General features: G+C 38.2%; 1 protein-coding gene across 1 annotated transcript in view; it reads left to right on the forward strand.

Annotated features, from left to right (window-relative positions):
* Window positions 1–17,868, forward strand: part of CNTN4 (contactin 4) — a 366,552-nt gene that overhangs the window by 209,460 nt on the left and 139,224 nt on the right. The window contains exon 9 of the mRNA XM_027863966.1: window positions 7,837–7,987. Within this exon, the coding sequence (XP_027719767.1) occupies window positions 7,837–7,987 (151 nt within the window). The remainder of the gene's footprint in view (window positions 1–7,836; window positions 7,988–17,868) is intronic.

Below are 17,868 nucleotides of genomic sequence, written 5' to 3' on the forward strand. Positions count from 1 at the left end.
AAGAAAAAGAAAAAGCACAAGGATATGTTGCCATAAGATGCAACTTGATGATAGATAGATAGATAGATATTCAGATAGGCAAGTGGACATATGTGTATGGAGAGAGAGAGAGAGAGAGAGAGAGAGAACATCCCCTAAACAATTATTTTGTGTCAAGCACTATATTAAGCATTGAAGCTACAAATATAAACAATCAAAACAGCCCCTGACCTCAAGATGCTTACATACAAATGGTGGGCTGGGAAACAGGATACGGTAGTAAGCTATATTCCCCTTCATGGTTTGAGGCATTTAACACAGTGCCTGGCACATAGTAGATGCTTAATAATGCTTATTGACTTTGAGTTAACTTGACTGATGACCAAGAAGTTAAGAGGAGGCTTAGGTCCAAGAAAGATAAAATAAAAGCTCACCTATCCAAACCTAGGGTGGTTCTTGGTGCTTAACTGCCAGAGGGGAGGAGAGGAGGATTGGAGGAGATGGTGGTGATAGTCAGAGTGGAGGTGGCAGGGTTTAGAGCTCATGGCTGTTTCTTCTCTTATTTTTATTCTTTTATTATCTAGCCTGGGCAAGAGCACACACAAGTGTAAGCTAAGGGTTCACAGACACACACACATACCCTAACCTCTTGAATTAGCACTGAATTAAAGATCATAGAATTCCCCTTGTTCATTTTATAATGTTACCATAGAGAAGGTGGAGATAGAAAAAGTAGTAGAATGTGTAATGGTGGCCTACCCTTTGCTTCAACTCCCTACTCTGGTCTGTTTTGGCCATCTGGCTCCTACATGTGAAATGTTTGTACTCTACCACATTCCTTTCATGTCAAGACTATCACCCATCAGTTTTGAAATACACACACTGTCCCATCTTACCCAAGGACAAGAGCAATAAAACCCCAGTTTCCCTATTATTAACAGGAAGATGTCTCTTTTTTGTTAGGGTTGTGTTGTTGTATTGTGTGTGAGTTTCATCTAATTTTTTTTTAATTTTTTTTTTGTGAGGTAATTGGGTTTAAATGACTTGCCCAGAGTCACACAGCTAGTAAGTGTTATGTGTCTCAGGCTGGATTTGAACTCAGGTCCTCCTGACTCCAAGGCCAGAGCTCTATATACTGTGCCACCTAACTGCCCCTCTGAGTTTCATTTCATAACATACTCTCCCCATCACTCACTACCCAATGAGCCTTCCCATGTAATAAAGGTTACAAAATAGAGAACAAATTCCGCAAAACCAACCTTCATGTAGTTCATATCTGATAGTATGTGGAGCTTTCCACACCCCTGGTCACTCAGTGAGTGAGCTTGACTTCAGTTCCTTTGATAATGCCAGAACAGTCCATTAAAGAGATGGCTGGTGAACATCTGGAAAGGGAAAAAGTGAATACAAAAAGCCAACCTGGCTGTATCAAGAACAGGTCATGGTGATCTCATCTCATTTCCTTTATTTGACAGGGTTGTGACACTAGCAAGTGAGGATAATATTGTGAATATAATTTGCCTAGATCAGGGGTGGGGAACCTGTGACCTAGATTCTAGAAAAACTTTTAAGAAAGTAACTCATAATATTGGGGGGGGAGTGTAGGGGTGGAGAATAAAAACACAGGAATTAGATGAGATGAAATGTTCTTAACCTTTTTGTGTCCCAGACTCCTCTGGCACTCTGGTGAAGACAATGGATTCTTCTCAGAATAAGTTTTTGTTGCCTATGTTCATGATTGAAGGAAATGTTGATTTTATAGTCAGAGGTTAGTGCTAAAAATGATATAATTTTTCCAATTCTAAGTTCACAAGGGCCCAGAAATTTATTCATGGATTCTTTGGAGGTCCACATACTCCAGATTGAGAATATCTGACTTAAATGGCTCCATAACTGGTTAGATGATCAGATTCAGACAGTAGCTGCTAATGGTTCAAAGTCACCATGGCAGCAGATCTCCAGTAGAGTACACCAGGGATCTGTCCTTGACCCTGAGCCATTTAATATTTTTTGTCGATGACTTGGATAAAGGTAGAGAAGGTGGAGATGTCACACTTATCAAATATTTGCAGATGACACAAAACTGGAAGGGTTAGCTAACACATTGGATGTTAGAGGCACTATCCCAAATTTGACAAGCTTAGAGTATGGGGCTGAATCTAGCAAGATGAATTCAAAAGTCTTATAATTGGCTACAAAAAAAGAAAAGAAAAACAAAAAAAATGAACAGCTTCACAAATACTGCATAGGGGAGGCATAGTTAAATTTCAGTTATTCTGAAAAAGATCTGAGACTTTTAGTGAACTTTGTCATTTGACAGGCCAAACAGCTAATGTCATCTTGGTCTGCATTGAAAGAGTTGTAACTTCTAGGAAAATGGAAGAGCTAGTCTATTGTGCTCTGTTCTCAGAACTCATCTGGAATATTGTGCTGAGGTTCAAGAAGGATATTGAAAAGGTAGAGAATGTTCAGAAGAGGGCAACCAGGATGATGAAATGCCTTTAGTCCATGTCATATGAGGACTGGTTGAAGGAACTGGACATACTTACCCTGGAGAAGAAAAAACCCAAGAGGCATATGGTGTCTGTGTTCAACTATATGAAGGTCTGTCATGGAAAAGGGTTGAAACTTTTTCTGTTTAACCCCAGAAAACAGAATCCAAAGTAAGAGGTGGAAGTTTCCAAGAAATGTTCAGTTTGATGTCAGGAAAAACTTAACAACTAGAGCTGTTCAAAATAGGAATGAGTGCCTTGAGGGGTGATGAGATTGCCCTCCTTGGAGGTCTTGAAGCAAAGATTAGATGACCACTTGTTGGGTATGGCACAATGTATAGCTCTTTGGTGTAGGGGCTGTACTAGATGGTCATTGAGGGGTCTCCCAATTCTTCAAGTATGTGATTCTGCCAATCAGTCCCTTACTTCTAGGAAGTTTAGGAGGTATATTTTTCCCATCTCTCCTCCAAGGTCAACCTTGGTGATTGTGATTACACAGTGTTCAGTTTCATTTTATTGTTCTTTCCATTTACATTGTCATAATCATTATGTAGATTATTTCTGAGCCTTGCTCACTTCATTCTATATCTGTTCACATTTCTTCTCATTTGACTCTGAATTTGTCTTTTTTTTTTCTTTTTTCATTTCTTGTGGCAATAATATTCTATTAAATACATGTCCTTAGTTGGTTTAGCTCAGAAGTGGGCAACCTGCAGTCTCGAGGCCACATATGGCCCTCTAGGTCCTCAAGTGCGGCCTTTGATTGAATCCAAACTTCACAGAGCAAATCCCTTTATAAATAAGTAAAAGGATTTGTTCTGTAGAACTTGGATTCAGTCAAAGGGCCGCACTTGAGGACCTAGAGGGCCACATGCAGCCTCAGGGCTGCAGGTTCCTTGTCCCTGTTTTAGCTCTTTTCCAATACAATACCCAACTGGCTAGGTGGCATGGTAAATAGAACTATAGATTTTAGTTCACATCCTACCTCTGATACTTAGTAGCTAAGTGACCCTGGGCAAGTCACTTGATCCCAGTTTGCTAGCAACTCCTTCTTCAATGTTGTTGTGAGGATCAAATCAGATAATCTGTGTTAAAGCACTTTGCAAACCTTTTTAAAGAGTGATATAAGTGCTGGCTGTTATGATGATAACTTTGTCACCAATTCTTTGATACTACCATCAAAAAAAGTGTTGTAATGAATAAATATTTTGGTGTACATGTGGTCTTTCTTTGTATCCTTGTCCTGCTTGGGATTTAGGCATGGATATAAGATTTCTATGTCAAAGTTTATGTACCTTTTGATCACTTTTAGCATGAATCCAAATTAGAAAGCTGTCTGCCATTCAATCCCATACTCACACAACCTGAGAATTCCCTATTACCAAACCTTTACCCTGGTGGGTATTGCCCTATTGAAGCCACACTAAGAAACTGAGGTTTGATAAGGTTCCCAAGTTTAATCATTGTTACACTAGAGATTCTAACAAGCATATATTATGCTGAAGAAAAGAGAGGTCCTCCAAAAGGATGTTCATTATCTTGCTTTGGGGGATCCAGCTATCCTATGCCTCCATTCCTTTATGGAGAAAATTGTTTATCAGTGGTATTGCTGAATTACCTTTAAATGTCTATACAGGCAAAGTGGAAAAATGAGATTTTTTTTCCCCTAGTGAGCAAGTTAAGCAACCACTTGTGTCTGGAGACAATAAAAAATTATATATTTTGTTACCTGTTTCTTCATCAAAAGGAAAGGAATGGTACTTTATGATATATTTCAGGAAATTCTTGCCAGACCATAAGCTAATTTGTTTGTTTTGGTAGGAGATAATGCTTTTAAAAGTGTAGGTAGAAAAGATTCTGGGAAGACGGTGGAGTAGATCAGAAAATTCCAAGCTCTCAAGATTTTCCTCCACAAAAGAGATAAAATAGCACCTTAGGCTGAACAAAGTGTGGGTAAAAATAAGTAAGACTAGGGGCACAACAGGGGTCTTCCTGAGACAATTCAAGAAGATAAGAAGAAAAGTCTCAGGATGAGGTTTGGACCTGGTGGAGATTAAACACCTCCAGTTTAGGGTCTGAGTTAACAACCAAGGCAAGCCTTGGGGTTAGCTGGTTTGGAAGGCTGACTCCCCCAGCCACAGGAACTTTTACCCCCAGGATAGTGAGGGGAGTTGGGCATCTGAGGCAAGAAAGATCAAGGGAACCTCTGCTGACAAGGAATGCCGGACCCATCAGTGCTGCAGGGAATGACGGAGGTGAGAAGAAGCCAGTACAGGCCTAATGAGTGCAGAAGCTGTGGGGCAGAAGGCCCCTGACTGTGGGCACCTTGAGGAAGCTGGAGGTTTGGCTTTCATTCCATGCTAGAGTGGAGAACTGAAGATCTGGGGCAAGAAGCACTATCCCCCATGCCCCAGGGCTAGAGGTGATTACAAAAATTAAACTGTTACTACAAAAAATGCACAGGCAAAGGAGAAAGAATCCAACCATAGAAAGTTATTATGGGAATAGAGAAGATCGGGGTTCATCTCAGAAGAGGATATTGATGCAAAGAAACCCTCTTCTACCCCAAAGAGTAACATCAAGTGGTCACCTGCCCAAAAAGAATTCATAGAGGAACTTAAAAAAGACTATAAAAATCAAATGAGAGAGATGGAGGAAAAACTAAAGAAAAAAATAAATAAGAATAATCCAAGAAAAACAAGAATATGAAAAGAAAGTCAACCAATTTGAAAAGGAGATCCAGAATCTTAAGGAAGAAAATGACTCCTTGAAAATTAGAATTGGGCAAGGCGAAGCCAGTGAAGTTTATGAGACCAAGAAATAATAAAACAAAATATAAAGAATGAAAAAATAGAAGCGAATGTTCTGAAACATCTCATAAGAAAAATAACTGATCTGGAGAATGGATCAAGAAGAGAAAACATAAGAATAATTTGACTCCCTGAAAGCTATGATCAAAAAAATAATATTGATACAGTAATACAAGAAATAATTAAAGAAAATTGTCCTGAAGCATTAGAACAAGGGGAGGAAATAGAAATAGAAAAAATCCAGCCATCATCAATTACAAGAGATCTTATGAGGAAAACTCATAGAAATATTACAGTCAAATTCCAAAACCCCCAGCTCAAGGATAAAATATTAAAAGCAATAAGAAAAAATCTATGATGGTTCAACAATTAAAACCACAGAAGACCTAGTTGTCGAGGCCCTAAAGGACTGCAGGTCTTGGAACACTAACTATCAAAGAACAAAAGAACTGGGGCTCTGGCTGAAAATACCATACCCAGAAAAGTTAAGCATAATCCTGAATAAAATAAAAAGGTACATTTGATCAGCTGTCAGACTTTCAAGACTTTGTTTAAAAAAAAAAAGACAATAACTTGAACTTAATAGAAGATTTGACACATACCAAAGGCTGATTACAAGGGATTCAATAAGGACAGACCATTGACTTTTTATATATGTAAAATGTAAAACATGTGTCTAAGATTATCATTAGTAATTGGGTAGTTCACAAGAGAGATTGGGGTAGACCTGAGTATGATATGACTTTAAAAAGTAAAACCATTTAACAACAAATAAAAAGAATAATTATTTTATACAAATGAAGTGCAAAGGGAAGAACTGATACAGAGAAATTAGATTGGGGGGGCGTGGACTGGTAGTGCTGGTAACCTACTTTCATTGGGAATGGGTTTAAGATGGAATAATACATATATATGTAGCACAGTATAAAAGTCTTCTAAATTCAGAAGAAACAAAACAGTAAGCGGATAGGGTGGTAGAGGACAAGGGAGGGATCTCCAGAGTGGGAGGATGAAGGAATAAGTTAAAAGGGGAGAGGGTAAAGAAGGGTGTTTAGATCAATAATAATGAGAGGATAGGGGAGGGATTCTTGGGGGGGTAGGCTAAGTAATCAGAGGACAAGGTAGCAGGTAGAAGTAAAGTAGAGGAGTCAGAAGGGATAGGAAACAAGAAGGGAAAAAAATCCACACTTAAATGTAGTGGGGGGAGGTGGAAGGAGGAAAAAAGAACAAAGTAAAAAGTGCATAGCAGAGAACAGAAAAAAACTTACAAGGAATCAAAGATGGACAGCTCTCAACATAGTGAGTAGTACAGGCTTTCTTGATTGATATGGAAATTTATTGCTATATATTTTGATCCTCTCTTATCTTCTGCTGTGCACATGACATGCTTTTTTTTTCTTTGCTTTGAATTTGTTTCAATATTTAAGTTTATGATATGTTTCTTTTTCTTTTCTCTATTGTGTATATGAGTCTTGGTGTTTGAGTCCAAAATTAAAAAAAAAGAAAAGAAAAAAGAAAATTGTAGATTTTTTCTTATTGCTTTTAATATTTTATCCTTGAGCTGGGGGTTTTGGAATTTGACTGTAATATTTCTATGAGTTTTCCTCATAAGATCTCTTGTAATTGATGATGGCTGGATTTTTTCTATTTCTATTTCCTCCCCTTGTTCTAATGCTTCAGGACAATTTTCTTTAATTATTTCTTGTATTACTGTATCAATATTATTTTTTTGATCATAGCTTTCAGGGAGTCAAATTATTCTTATGTTTTCTCTTCTTGATCCATTCTCCAGATCAGTTATTTTTCTTATGAGATGTTTCAGAACATTCGCCTTCTATTTTTTCATTCTTTATATTTTGTTTTATTATTTCTTGGTCTCATAAATCTACCGGTGTCAAAATGGCCTGTATTGATGCAAGTCAGTGATTCAGCTATAATTCAATGTCTTAGAGAGTTACCTGGGAAGTTAAACAATTAAGTGACTTAGCCAGTGTGTTTCAAAGGCAGAATTTGAACCTGAATATTCCTGAATTTAAAACTACCTACCATTCTATCTCATGATACAAGAGAAAAGTATTGCCTCTGGAGTCAGAGGGCTTGGGTTCTAAGCCTTCCTTTAATGCTGACTTGTGTATCTGTGGCCAGTCAGTTGGCCTCCCTGGGTGTTAGTCCTTCACTATAAAATGAAGGGGTTCGACCACATAGCCCCTGAGATCCTTTCCAGCTCTATATCTATGACCCTGTGACCACCATATGCTATGCCAAGCCACCTTTCTAACATCATCAGTACTTGTATGACTTGAGTCTTCCAGATAAAAATAAATGAGTCAATCATCCAAACATTTTTTCCAATAAAACCCATTCTAAAGACATGGCCTTTTTTTTTTCTTCTCTTAAAATCAAAGCCCTAATTCCCATCTGTGATAAAGATGCCCAACTTCTGATGGTCAAGGCAATGAAAGATATGTAAACAAAAGTCAAAGTTTATCTGATTTTGTTGCCCATTTTGTCACCATCATATTCCTCCTTATTTGAGTTGTTATATTCTCTTTCAGCTTTAGGTCCAGACTTCTCCAGAACTCTCTTGAAAAGGACAACCCTTGTTAAAGTGGGAGGTGAAGTTGTCATTGAGTGTAAACCAAAGGCTTCCCCTCGGCCTGTCTATACTTGGAAAAAAGGGAAGGAGATCGTAAGAGAAAATGAACGGTAATGTCTAAAAGTCACTCTTTCTTTTATATGCTTTGAAAACAAAAGCTTAGTTGGAAATGAAGAGCTTTCTGGTTCAAATGAAGCCACCCACTGAAGTAACAAATGTTTGAAATGGAAGAGCACGTTGGTAAAAGTGACTTGAGAGGTTGGTTTCTTAACCGTTTTTGTGTCTCATAAGTCCTTTTGTAAGTCTGGCCAAGCCTATCAACCCCTTCTCAGAATGTTTTTAAATTTATAAAATAAAATATATAGTATTTACAAAGGAAATACAGATGATTTTTTTCCCATTCAAGTTCACAGAGACCCCAAAATCTCTCCAAGGATCCCTCGAGGTTCTCCAGACCCCAGATTGATAGCATCTACTCTAGAGCAGGGCTTCTTAAACTTTTTCCACTTGTGACCCTTTGTTGCCTGAGAAATTTTTACATGATACCAGGTATATAGGTATATGAAATATGTATACAAATCAAATATTTACTGATAATAAATCATGAAGAAATTTATTTTAAAACAATTCTTTGGTATACATATAATTTTACCATTTGTCAAAGATGAAAGAAAATTTGCACACTAATGAGATGGATGTGCTTGTTTATTTTTACAGTAGGAAAATATTAAAAGTCTTTATTTTCCATTATTAAATTATTATGTTTCTATAAAAGCAGAAAACTTTGTATATACAGTAAAAAAAAAACTGCAATTCGTAACATACAATAGTTTTGAAATTGAGCTGAGGTGTTTCTGGCAGCGTTTGTTGGTTGGTGTTGAGTGGCGCGATGGCATGCACAGTGCAAAGTGCGCATGCTGTGTATTAAGAACCAAGACTGCAGTGAAGTGTGCCATGCAACACAGGCAAGCACTCCCAGAAACACCTCAGATTCATTATGCATTTGATTTTTAATTAATTTTTGGTTGTGGCATATTCAGAAACCTTTTACTGTTGCCAAATTTTTCACGACCCCCACATTCAGTTACATGACCCCATATGGGGTCACAACCCACAGTTTAAGAAGTGCTGCTCTGGAGTGAGGCAGCTGGATGCAGTGAAAAGAATGCAAGAATTGGATTCAGAGACTGTGGGTTGGAAGTCGAGTTCTGCCAAATTACTGTGACCTTGGGCAACTCATTCGACATCGATCATCAATGTATCAGCTTCAGTTTTCTCATCTGTAAAATAAAGGAGTTGAAGTATACAACTTCTCTAAGTGACCTTTTGGCTCTAGATCTGTTATCATAAACTCAGTGTTTTCCAACCTAAATAGCCCTGAGCACTATCCAAATACTCTGCCATAAATAGGGTCCTCATTGAACCACAGACAAAGCACAGCTACGGAGGTGGGTTCCCAGAGCTGAGAAAAAGAAAGGAAGACAGGATAGAAGGAGGAGGAAACTAATTTCTTGAAAAGTAAAATGCATGAGTTTTTCTTAGGAAGATGAGTTGTGTGTGTTTATTTTTGGAAATTTTTATGTTTTAAGAAATAATGGTTTTTGGTAATAAAATTTTTGTAGACTGGCGACAATCTACAATGGTCCATTAGTAATCCTCCAAAAAGATAAAATTCTCTCTCTCTTCTCTCTCTCTGTCTCTCTCTGTCTCTGTCTCTCTCTGTCTTTCTCTCCCCTATCCCCCATGTCTCTAAGGGATATAGTTCTATGTCCTAAAGATATGTGAAAAAATGTAATATATTTTCTTGCTCATACTAAATTGTTGTAATACAACCTATTTTCCACAAATATCTTTCTCTTTGTAAATTCCACTTAGAATTTGGGTATACATATGTATAACATATAATGTAAATGGTATAATGGGTATGAATGGAACCAAATGGCAGATATTTGCAGAACCTTTTCTTTGGCTGTCATCCCTACAAATTATCCCATACTCTCTTTTTCAAACTGCTCAATTAGTCTGTGTGAAAATGGCAATTATTTGTGTGTCTGTATTTGTCACAGGTAAGACAGCACTTACCATCTGGATACATAATGATTTTTAATAGATACGAAAGGTCAACTACTCAAGGATGCAATGGGGAAGCTTGTAAAAATGTATACATACCCTTTATACCTGTAACGCATTGGATTTGCATATGCAAATTGGATAATTGCCTATAATTTTGTTGTCCTTATTAATGGTTTCTACAAACAAATCTGACATAGTTTACATTTGGTGTGTTCATACATACATTAAATTCAGAGTACGTAGGCCTCCTTGATGTCTGCTGGATGAAAGGAGCAATGTAACTACATGAACTTGGGATGGTCTAATCAAAGCCTCAGTCAAACCTGGGGGGCCTGGGCATCCATATTATCTTGTAGATTCTGAATTCATCCATAAACCATAATAGAAATTAATTCCTATAGCATGATCTCTAATTACCCTTTGAAATACCCTATATTAATTCCATGGAATAACTTGTGTGAATTTAGTTGTTTGCTATATCAATTTGACTTCCTAAAGTCCTCTAATTAGTAAGTCTCCCTTTTTGGACAGTGTAGGGTAGTAGATGGAGAGCCACTGCCTGTCAGGAAGTCACAGGTTCAAGTTCCACCTCTGATCCCTGTTGACTGGGTGACCCTAGGCAAATAAGTCATAACCTCAGTGCCTCAGTCAATTCAAATACTATCCACTGCAGAAAAGTTGCATACTTGCATTAGTAGAGGGAGCTTTTTTCTGTTGAAAGTTCCCTACATCGATTAAAAAAAAATTAAAAAAAATATATAAAAATGATTCAGACCAAAAAAAAAAAAAAAGTATATGTGTTGGGTGTGAGGGGCTTGCATCTACCATATAACTAGTTTCTATATACCTTCCTATAGTAGAAAGCGAAAAGTTTCCACTTAACATCTCAACAACAAAATTTCTAATATTACTGCAACATTTGCAAACACTAGGAGTGTGGCAAAACTGGAACAATTTTTCCATTGCCACCATCCCTTCTACCATTTTTCAGCTCCATCCTCAATATCATTAGACCAGTCCCTCCCTATTAGTAGTTTGTTCTTAACAACATAATATCTCAGGCATCAACTCTCCTCCCGTCTAACCAAAAGAATCTTAAACAGGTAGACCATACTTAGGTAGGCAAGAACAGGGCTGAAATAGATGAGACAAAGGGAAAGCTGTAAGCTATCATCATTGCCCTCATTGTCATTATCTTTGATTTCTCAAGGGAATGGAAATCTTTCTACCTTTTTAAGGAAAAATGATGGCAAATTTGAATAAGGCATTTACAAATGCCCTTAATAATAATAATAAGCTAAGCTAGAATTTATGTAATACTTTATGTTTTGTGAAACAAATTTATAAATACTGTATTATTTAAGCCTCATAGCAACCCAGAGTTAGGCGCTTTTATTATTCCCCATTTTACAAATGAGGAAACTAAGGCAGACAGAGGTTAAGCAGCTTGCCCAGGGTCACACAACTAGTAAGTGTTTGAGGCTGGATTTGAATTCTGATCTTCCTGACTCCAGGTCCAACACTCTACCCTCCACACTACCTGCATCTAAAATAAATAAAAATGTTGCCATCCAGTGATTGAAGAGAGTCAAAAAGCCTGAGAAACAGGACAAAAAATCTGAGGACAAAAGTTGTCTAAGACCACGGAAAGTTAAGTTTGGTTTGGGGGTAGCCATGTCAGCAGTTGAGAGATATACTATATTTCAAAATGCAAGGGTATGTTTTCATCCTTTTATATTGATATCTCTTCATATTTTCAATATCTCTGAAATATAACATATCTGTATAAGGTTAAATATTATAAATTTTCTTTTCTCATACCTTCGAAATTGATCTTAAAGAAGAAAAATGATGTTTTGGAATCCTCTGGATGTGCTCTACTTTGCTAATAGCCTTCTTAAAACATGTTACCCAGAACTAAATATGATATTTTTATATCCCATTTATCATCGGGGTAGCCAGTCATGACCATTTTAGTGGCATAATCCTACTCTAAGCGTGGGATGCAAGGATAGGCAGTATGGCATAGTAGATAATGTGCTGGATTTGGAGTTAGGAATATCCAGCTCTAAGTCCTTCCTCCAACACAAACTGATTGTGTGACCATGAGCAAGTCATTTTCTATGAACTTGTTCCCCTTTGACTCTTGCCACAGATGAGAGTCTCATAACAGCACTGACAAAGTTATCTTCTTGATAAAGTGTTCATCATTTACCTAATCCTGGCCTATTTGCTATTTCTTCAGTACAACACTTCATCTCTCCCATCTCCATGCCTTTCCACAGCCTGTGCTGGCCTATAATGTGCTGCACCTTCATCTCCTCCCTTAGTTTCTCTGGCTTCCTTCAAGACTCAGGTCAAATCCAGATTTCATCAGAAGGCCCTTCCCATATAGCGACTTCTCTCAAGTTACCTTCCTGCAAAGCTACATTTGTCTTATATGTCCCTACTTATTGAAATGTTGTCTTCTCATTCAAATATAAGAACATTGAGGACAAGGATTGATCTTCCTTTCTTTGTAACCCTAGCACTTAGCAAATTTCCTGAAATATGGTAACAGCTTAATAAATGCTTGCTTACTGACTGACTGACTGATTTATCATGGGTGAGTTGATGAACTTCTCTGGGCCTCAAGTAATTCTCTAAGTTGATTAATTATAGATAAATACAATAAACTGAAAAACATTATGTTTAGGCAGTTTTCATCATTAGTCAATAATGCTGGAGAAATGAATGAGAGTTTATTCTATTTGACTTAGTATAACTACAGATTAATTTAGAATTTTTGTAATTCCTAATGACAGCTAGGTGGCACAGTGCAAGACCTGAAGTCACTTACTCAGACACTTACTAGCTGTGTGACCTTGGGCAAGTCACTTAATACTGTTTGCCTCAAAATGAGTCAGAGAAGAAAATGACAAACCACTCTAGGATCTTTGCCAAGAAAACCCCAAATGGGGTCACGAAAGGCGGACATAAGAAAAATGGCTGAACAACAATGTAATTTAGATGGCACTTTCACATAGCTCATTCAATCTTCTATGAGACAGATATTGGGCTGATATTCATTCAACAAGCATTTATTGAGCTCTTGTGTATAAGGCATTATGTTAGGTACCGGAGATTAAAAAGAAATAAAGAACATAGACCTTCCCCTCAAGGAAGTACTATATGGGGGGAGGAATCATACAATATTTTCACATATGAATAAGTATAAGATGATTTGAAAAGGGAGAGAAGCTGACTAGCCAGCAGATTGAAGACAAGCTTCCTGTCAGAGCTAATGTTTTAGCTGAGCCTTGAAGGAAGGTAAGGATAGTAGGAGGTGGAATGAGGAGGGAGGGAGAAAGATGAGAGGGAGGATGCTGAGTGCAGGACATAGTGAGTGAGGTTGGTTTGACTGTATTATAGAACATGTGAGTAGCAAAGTGAAATCAGTCTAGAAAGGCAGGTTGGAGCCAGACAGCAAAGGGCTTTATGTCCCAAGCTAAGGAGTCTCGATTTTATTCACCGAAGATTTTCAAGCAGGGGAATGACATGGTCAGACCTTTGCTTTAAGAAGATTATTTTGGCACCCACATAAAGGATGGATCAGAGAGGGGGAAAACTGAAAGCAGGATTAAAGGATAACATCCTAATGTAACTGTAATTTATTAATAGAAGCTAAATTAGCCACTTCCTGTTTCTGAAAAGAAATTCAGAGCTATAAATAGCATTTAATTTAGAAGAGATTTCAATATAATTATATTTCCCAGCCCTCTCAGACTAAGAAACATAGGTCAAGTTTCAGGGCATGGGATCAATTTTGAAACCACATTTTTTTTAAAAAGCATTCTTATTCTTAGGACTTTGTGACCGAACTGAAATTCATGTTTTTTGAGGTTTGCCTGGCATAATCAGATTTCGTCTGACACACTGTGAGGAGATCATTTCAACTCAAAGGGGAATAAAAATCACATTCATGTGTCAGTTGTCTGGGATGCAGTGAGTTTTGCTTTGGAGATGCAATTGTATGGTGTCGCTAATTTGAATCTCTTCCCAAAGGCTTTTAGTTCAAAGTGTCTATGGAGTACAGAGGTGGAATCTGGACACCGGGGCTGCCAAGGCCTGCATTACATAGAATTCCAGTCTGTATACACCTGTGGTCTGGGAGGCAATGGAAACGTGACGCCCAGCAGACCAGTGCTGGGGTAGAAAGAGGGTTCATTGCTCCAGGCCTCTGGCTTTTCTTCCAGAGGCAGAGTGGCTCTGGATGTGAGGCTTAATGAGAAACCTGCCCTCAGGATATCTCTTACTATTGCTGGAGAGCGGTACAAGGATGTCATTAGGAATTCTGCCCTGGGGAACAATTATGTTATTGCAATAATTAGAGGCAGTTCATCTCCATAATAATGGAAATCCTGCCTGGAAGGCAAAGCAACATCAAGGAAATGCTAGTATCGCCACTCTGGATATAAATCTGTTACCCTGTATATTGGTAGTACTCTATCATTTTAATTTTCCATGTTCAGCACTGGGGGGGAAGGACAGCGGTTACAGGAGCACTCTAACTTTGTACCTGCAACTTTCCACAACGTGCCTTCTCTCATTTGTGTGTCCTGTTGTGATGGATACAGAATTGGACCTGGAGTTAGGATTTATTTATATATAGTGGATTGTTTTCTAATCCTATCTCTGATGCTTACCGGCTATACAATGCTGGGCACATTGGTCTTAACTGGTCTGAGCCTTAATTTCCTCCTCATCTGTAAAATAGGAATAGTACTGTGTGTAATATCCGTCTCAGAGGGGTTTTGTGAGGTTCAGATTCAATAATGGATATAAAGCACTTTACAAAAAGTACTATACAAGGCAGGGGTGGGGAGCCTCCGGCCTCAAGGCCATTTATTACAGGGTCTTTATTGAAGCTTAAAACCTCACTAAGGCCTTTGGGACATGTGTAAATATCAATTATGATGCGGAGGAGGAGGATGAATCTAACCAGAGCTTAAGCTTAACCTGGAGGCAGTATTACTCAGTTAGAATTCTTTGGTTCTGGTTCTGGTGTTAGATCATCAGTGGAGGATCTAGGGAAGAACACTCAGTTTTAGTTTTAGAGCTAGAAGAGCCCTTGTTGTTGCTGTTTAGTCAGTTTCAGTCATTTCCAACTCTCTATGACCCCATTTGGTGTTTTCTTGACAAAGATGCTGGAGTGGCTTGCCATTTTCTTCTCTGACCCATTTTGCAGATGAAGAAACTGAGGCAAACAGTATTAAGTGACTTGCCTAGGGTCACAGGTGTCTGAGGCCAGATTTGAACTCTGGAATATGAGTCTTCCTGACTCCAGGCCCAGTATTCTATCCACTGCACCATTTAGCTGCCCAATAGCTTTCTAGTCACTGTCTTTAGCCCTTTCCTGCACATCCTCTCAATTTAAATTTTCTACCAGGTTCATCTCCCTAAAACATGTGTCCATCATGTCATGTCTATATTCTAAGATTTTCAGTAACTCCCTACTGCCTAGCAAATAAAGCTGAACTGCTGAGCTAACTTCCATGAGTTGACCCAAGCCTACCTTTCCAGTCTTATTCCCCCAACTCCCAAAAGAATCGTATAGTCCAGTGAGGCTGAACACTTGCCAGAATGAAGGACAAGTGCTTTACCTAGAATCTCTAGAAAAAAGCCATTCTTCTCTTACAAGCCATCCCTGGACTACTCATTCCTTGTCAAAATATTTATGTTTATGTACTTGAAATCTACATAAGCACCCATCACCTTAGCATCTGGGCTCTGTAGGGAAATATAAAACACACCAATAGCAAACCCTACACTCCCTGGCAGAGACCTAAAACAGTGTATGGAACAGCAGCCAAATTTCTCTCTCCTGTCAAATAAGTATCTACAATTAGTCTAAGTTCTGACAAGTTTCTGGAAACAAGGTTTGCTGAACTGCCTTCTTTGCATCTTGGAGTCAGATTTTCCCCTTGCTCAGTTTTCCTCTTTTCTTTTGGAGAGGCCCTGTTTCATTCCTTCATTGCTTGGAGAGCAAGGTTCCTTCTGTCTGTGTTTTTGTTCTCTCATCACGTCAGCAGGGCCCACCTGAAGCAGAGTGAAAGAAGAGAGTGCAGGAAGCTGGGAAAGTAGGCCTGGCAAGGTAGACTGTAGGGGGCAGCCTGTGCTCTTTTAATTCCCAAAAATTCTGACGAAGGGCCAAAAAGGAACTTGGTGGGAATGACAATGGACATTTACCAGCTAAGGTTCTGGGATTTCTTGGTGGTCCTATTGGTGGGTCCTATCTATTGGTTGGCCATCTCTGATTCCCATTAATTAAATTAAGTGGTTAATTTCGCATCTCCATTTCATAGGATCATAGATTTAGAGCCAGAAAGAATCTTAGACGCTAATGTCTCTGACCACTTCATTTTATGGATGAAAAAATTGAGAGACTATTAAGTGACTTATCCAGGGTCACACTTCTACAGTGTGAGGAGGGATTTTAATCTAGGTCTTCCTGACTCAAATTCTAATACCCTCTGCACTATAAAACACTGAGTTTGTAGAGTGAAAAGAGTCCTGGATCTGAAGTCAGAAAACCCAAATTCTAATCTTGGTTCTAACCTTTACTAGCTTTTCAAATTTAAAAACACACATGAATTCTCTGAGCCTCAATCCTCATCTCTGTAAATGGGGGGAATAATACACCATCCAATGTCATAAGTTGGCTGTGAGGATCAAAGGAAATAACTTATTTGAAATCTCCTAACATTATTTGAAGCTTATCTCCACAATGCTCCTACTTTAATTCATCCTTCATACCACTGCCAGAATGATTTACCTTATGTGTAGCTTGCTATCCCCTACCTACTTGAAAATCTCAAATAGCTCCCTATTCCCTACCAAGTAAAACTCAAACACCTTTATCTGGCATTCATCATATAGCCCCATCAGACACCACAGAGGAAAAAGCAATGCCCCTAGCATCAAAGGACTTTTGTGCAACTCCCACCTCTGTCATTACCTTTGTAAACTAAAGCAAGTCTTTTAACCTTTCTGGTCCTCAGGTTCCTCATCTGTAAACTCAATAGCTTCTGAGATCCTTTCCACCTTGAAATTCTGTTGATTCACAATTTGATCCCAATAAACTGAATTCTTCTGTCCCCCAAAGTGGCCTTGTAAACTTCTCACCTTTGTGACTTTGATTGCCTTGTTCCTATGCCTATGTCTACCTCTCCTCTTGCTTTGAACTTCCATTCTCTGAAGCCCAAATCAAATGCTGACTACTCTATAGACCCTTCCCTGAAGCCCCTTTCAGGGACAATCTGCCATTTTCTAACCCTCCTTTTATACCTATGTAATATGTTTAATATGTGTTATTCTGTATATTAGTTAAATATAGATGTTCCTTTCCTGCGGATAGACTCATTCAGGGCAAGATTTCATCTTATCTCAACTTTGTATTTCCTCTAGCACCTATTGCTGTGCTCTTTATGTTGTTGGCACTCAGTAAATGTCTACTGAATTATTGAATGAATCAATCATTTATGGGGCACTTATGTATGCTGAACATAAGTGAAGGAGAAGAAGGGAGAGAAAGAGAACATTCCAAATAAATAAAGGATGCAGGTCCTGCCTCGAGTAGATTGTGATTTCATTCATATATAGGGAATTACTAAGTGAGGAAAGTCCTTCTAACAATGCCAGTCAGTACCTTCTCTGTGACTCAGAGTATGAGAAAATTGCCTAGAAAATTGAGAGGTTAAGTGACTTAACCAAGGTCATACATACAGTATATTTCAAAGGCAGGACTTGACCTCAGATCTTCTTTCTTCAGATCCAGTTCTCTATATAATAACCTGCATTACATCTCATATATGTGGTATAATTATGTTTATATTTTAATTTATTTATATGTATTTGCTTACTTGTATACATTTATACA

This window comes from Vombatus ursinus, unplaced genomic scaffold, assembly GCF_900497805.2.
Source record: "Vombatus ursinus unplaced genomic scaffold, bare-nosed wombat genome assembly UNPS02014773.1, whole genome shotgun sequence".
Taxonomy (NCBI): Eukaryota; Metazoa; Chordata; class Mammalia; order Diprotodontia; family Vombatidae; genus Vombatus; species Vombatus ursinus.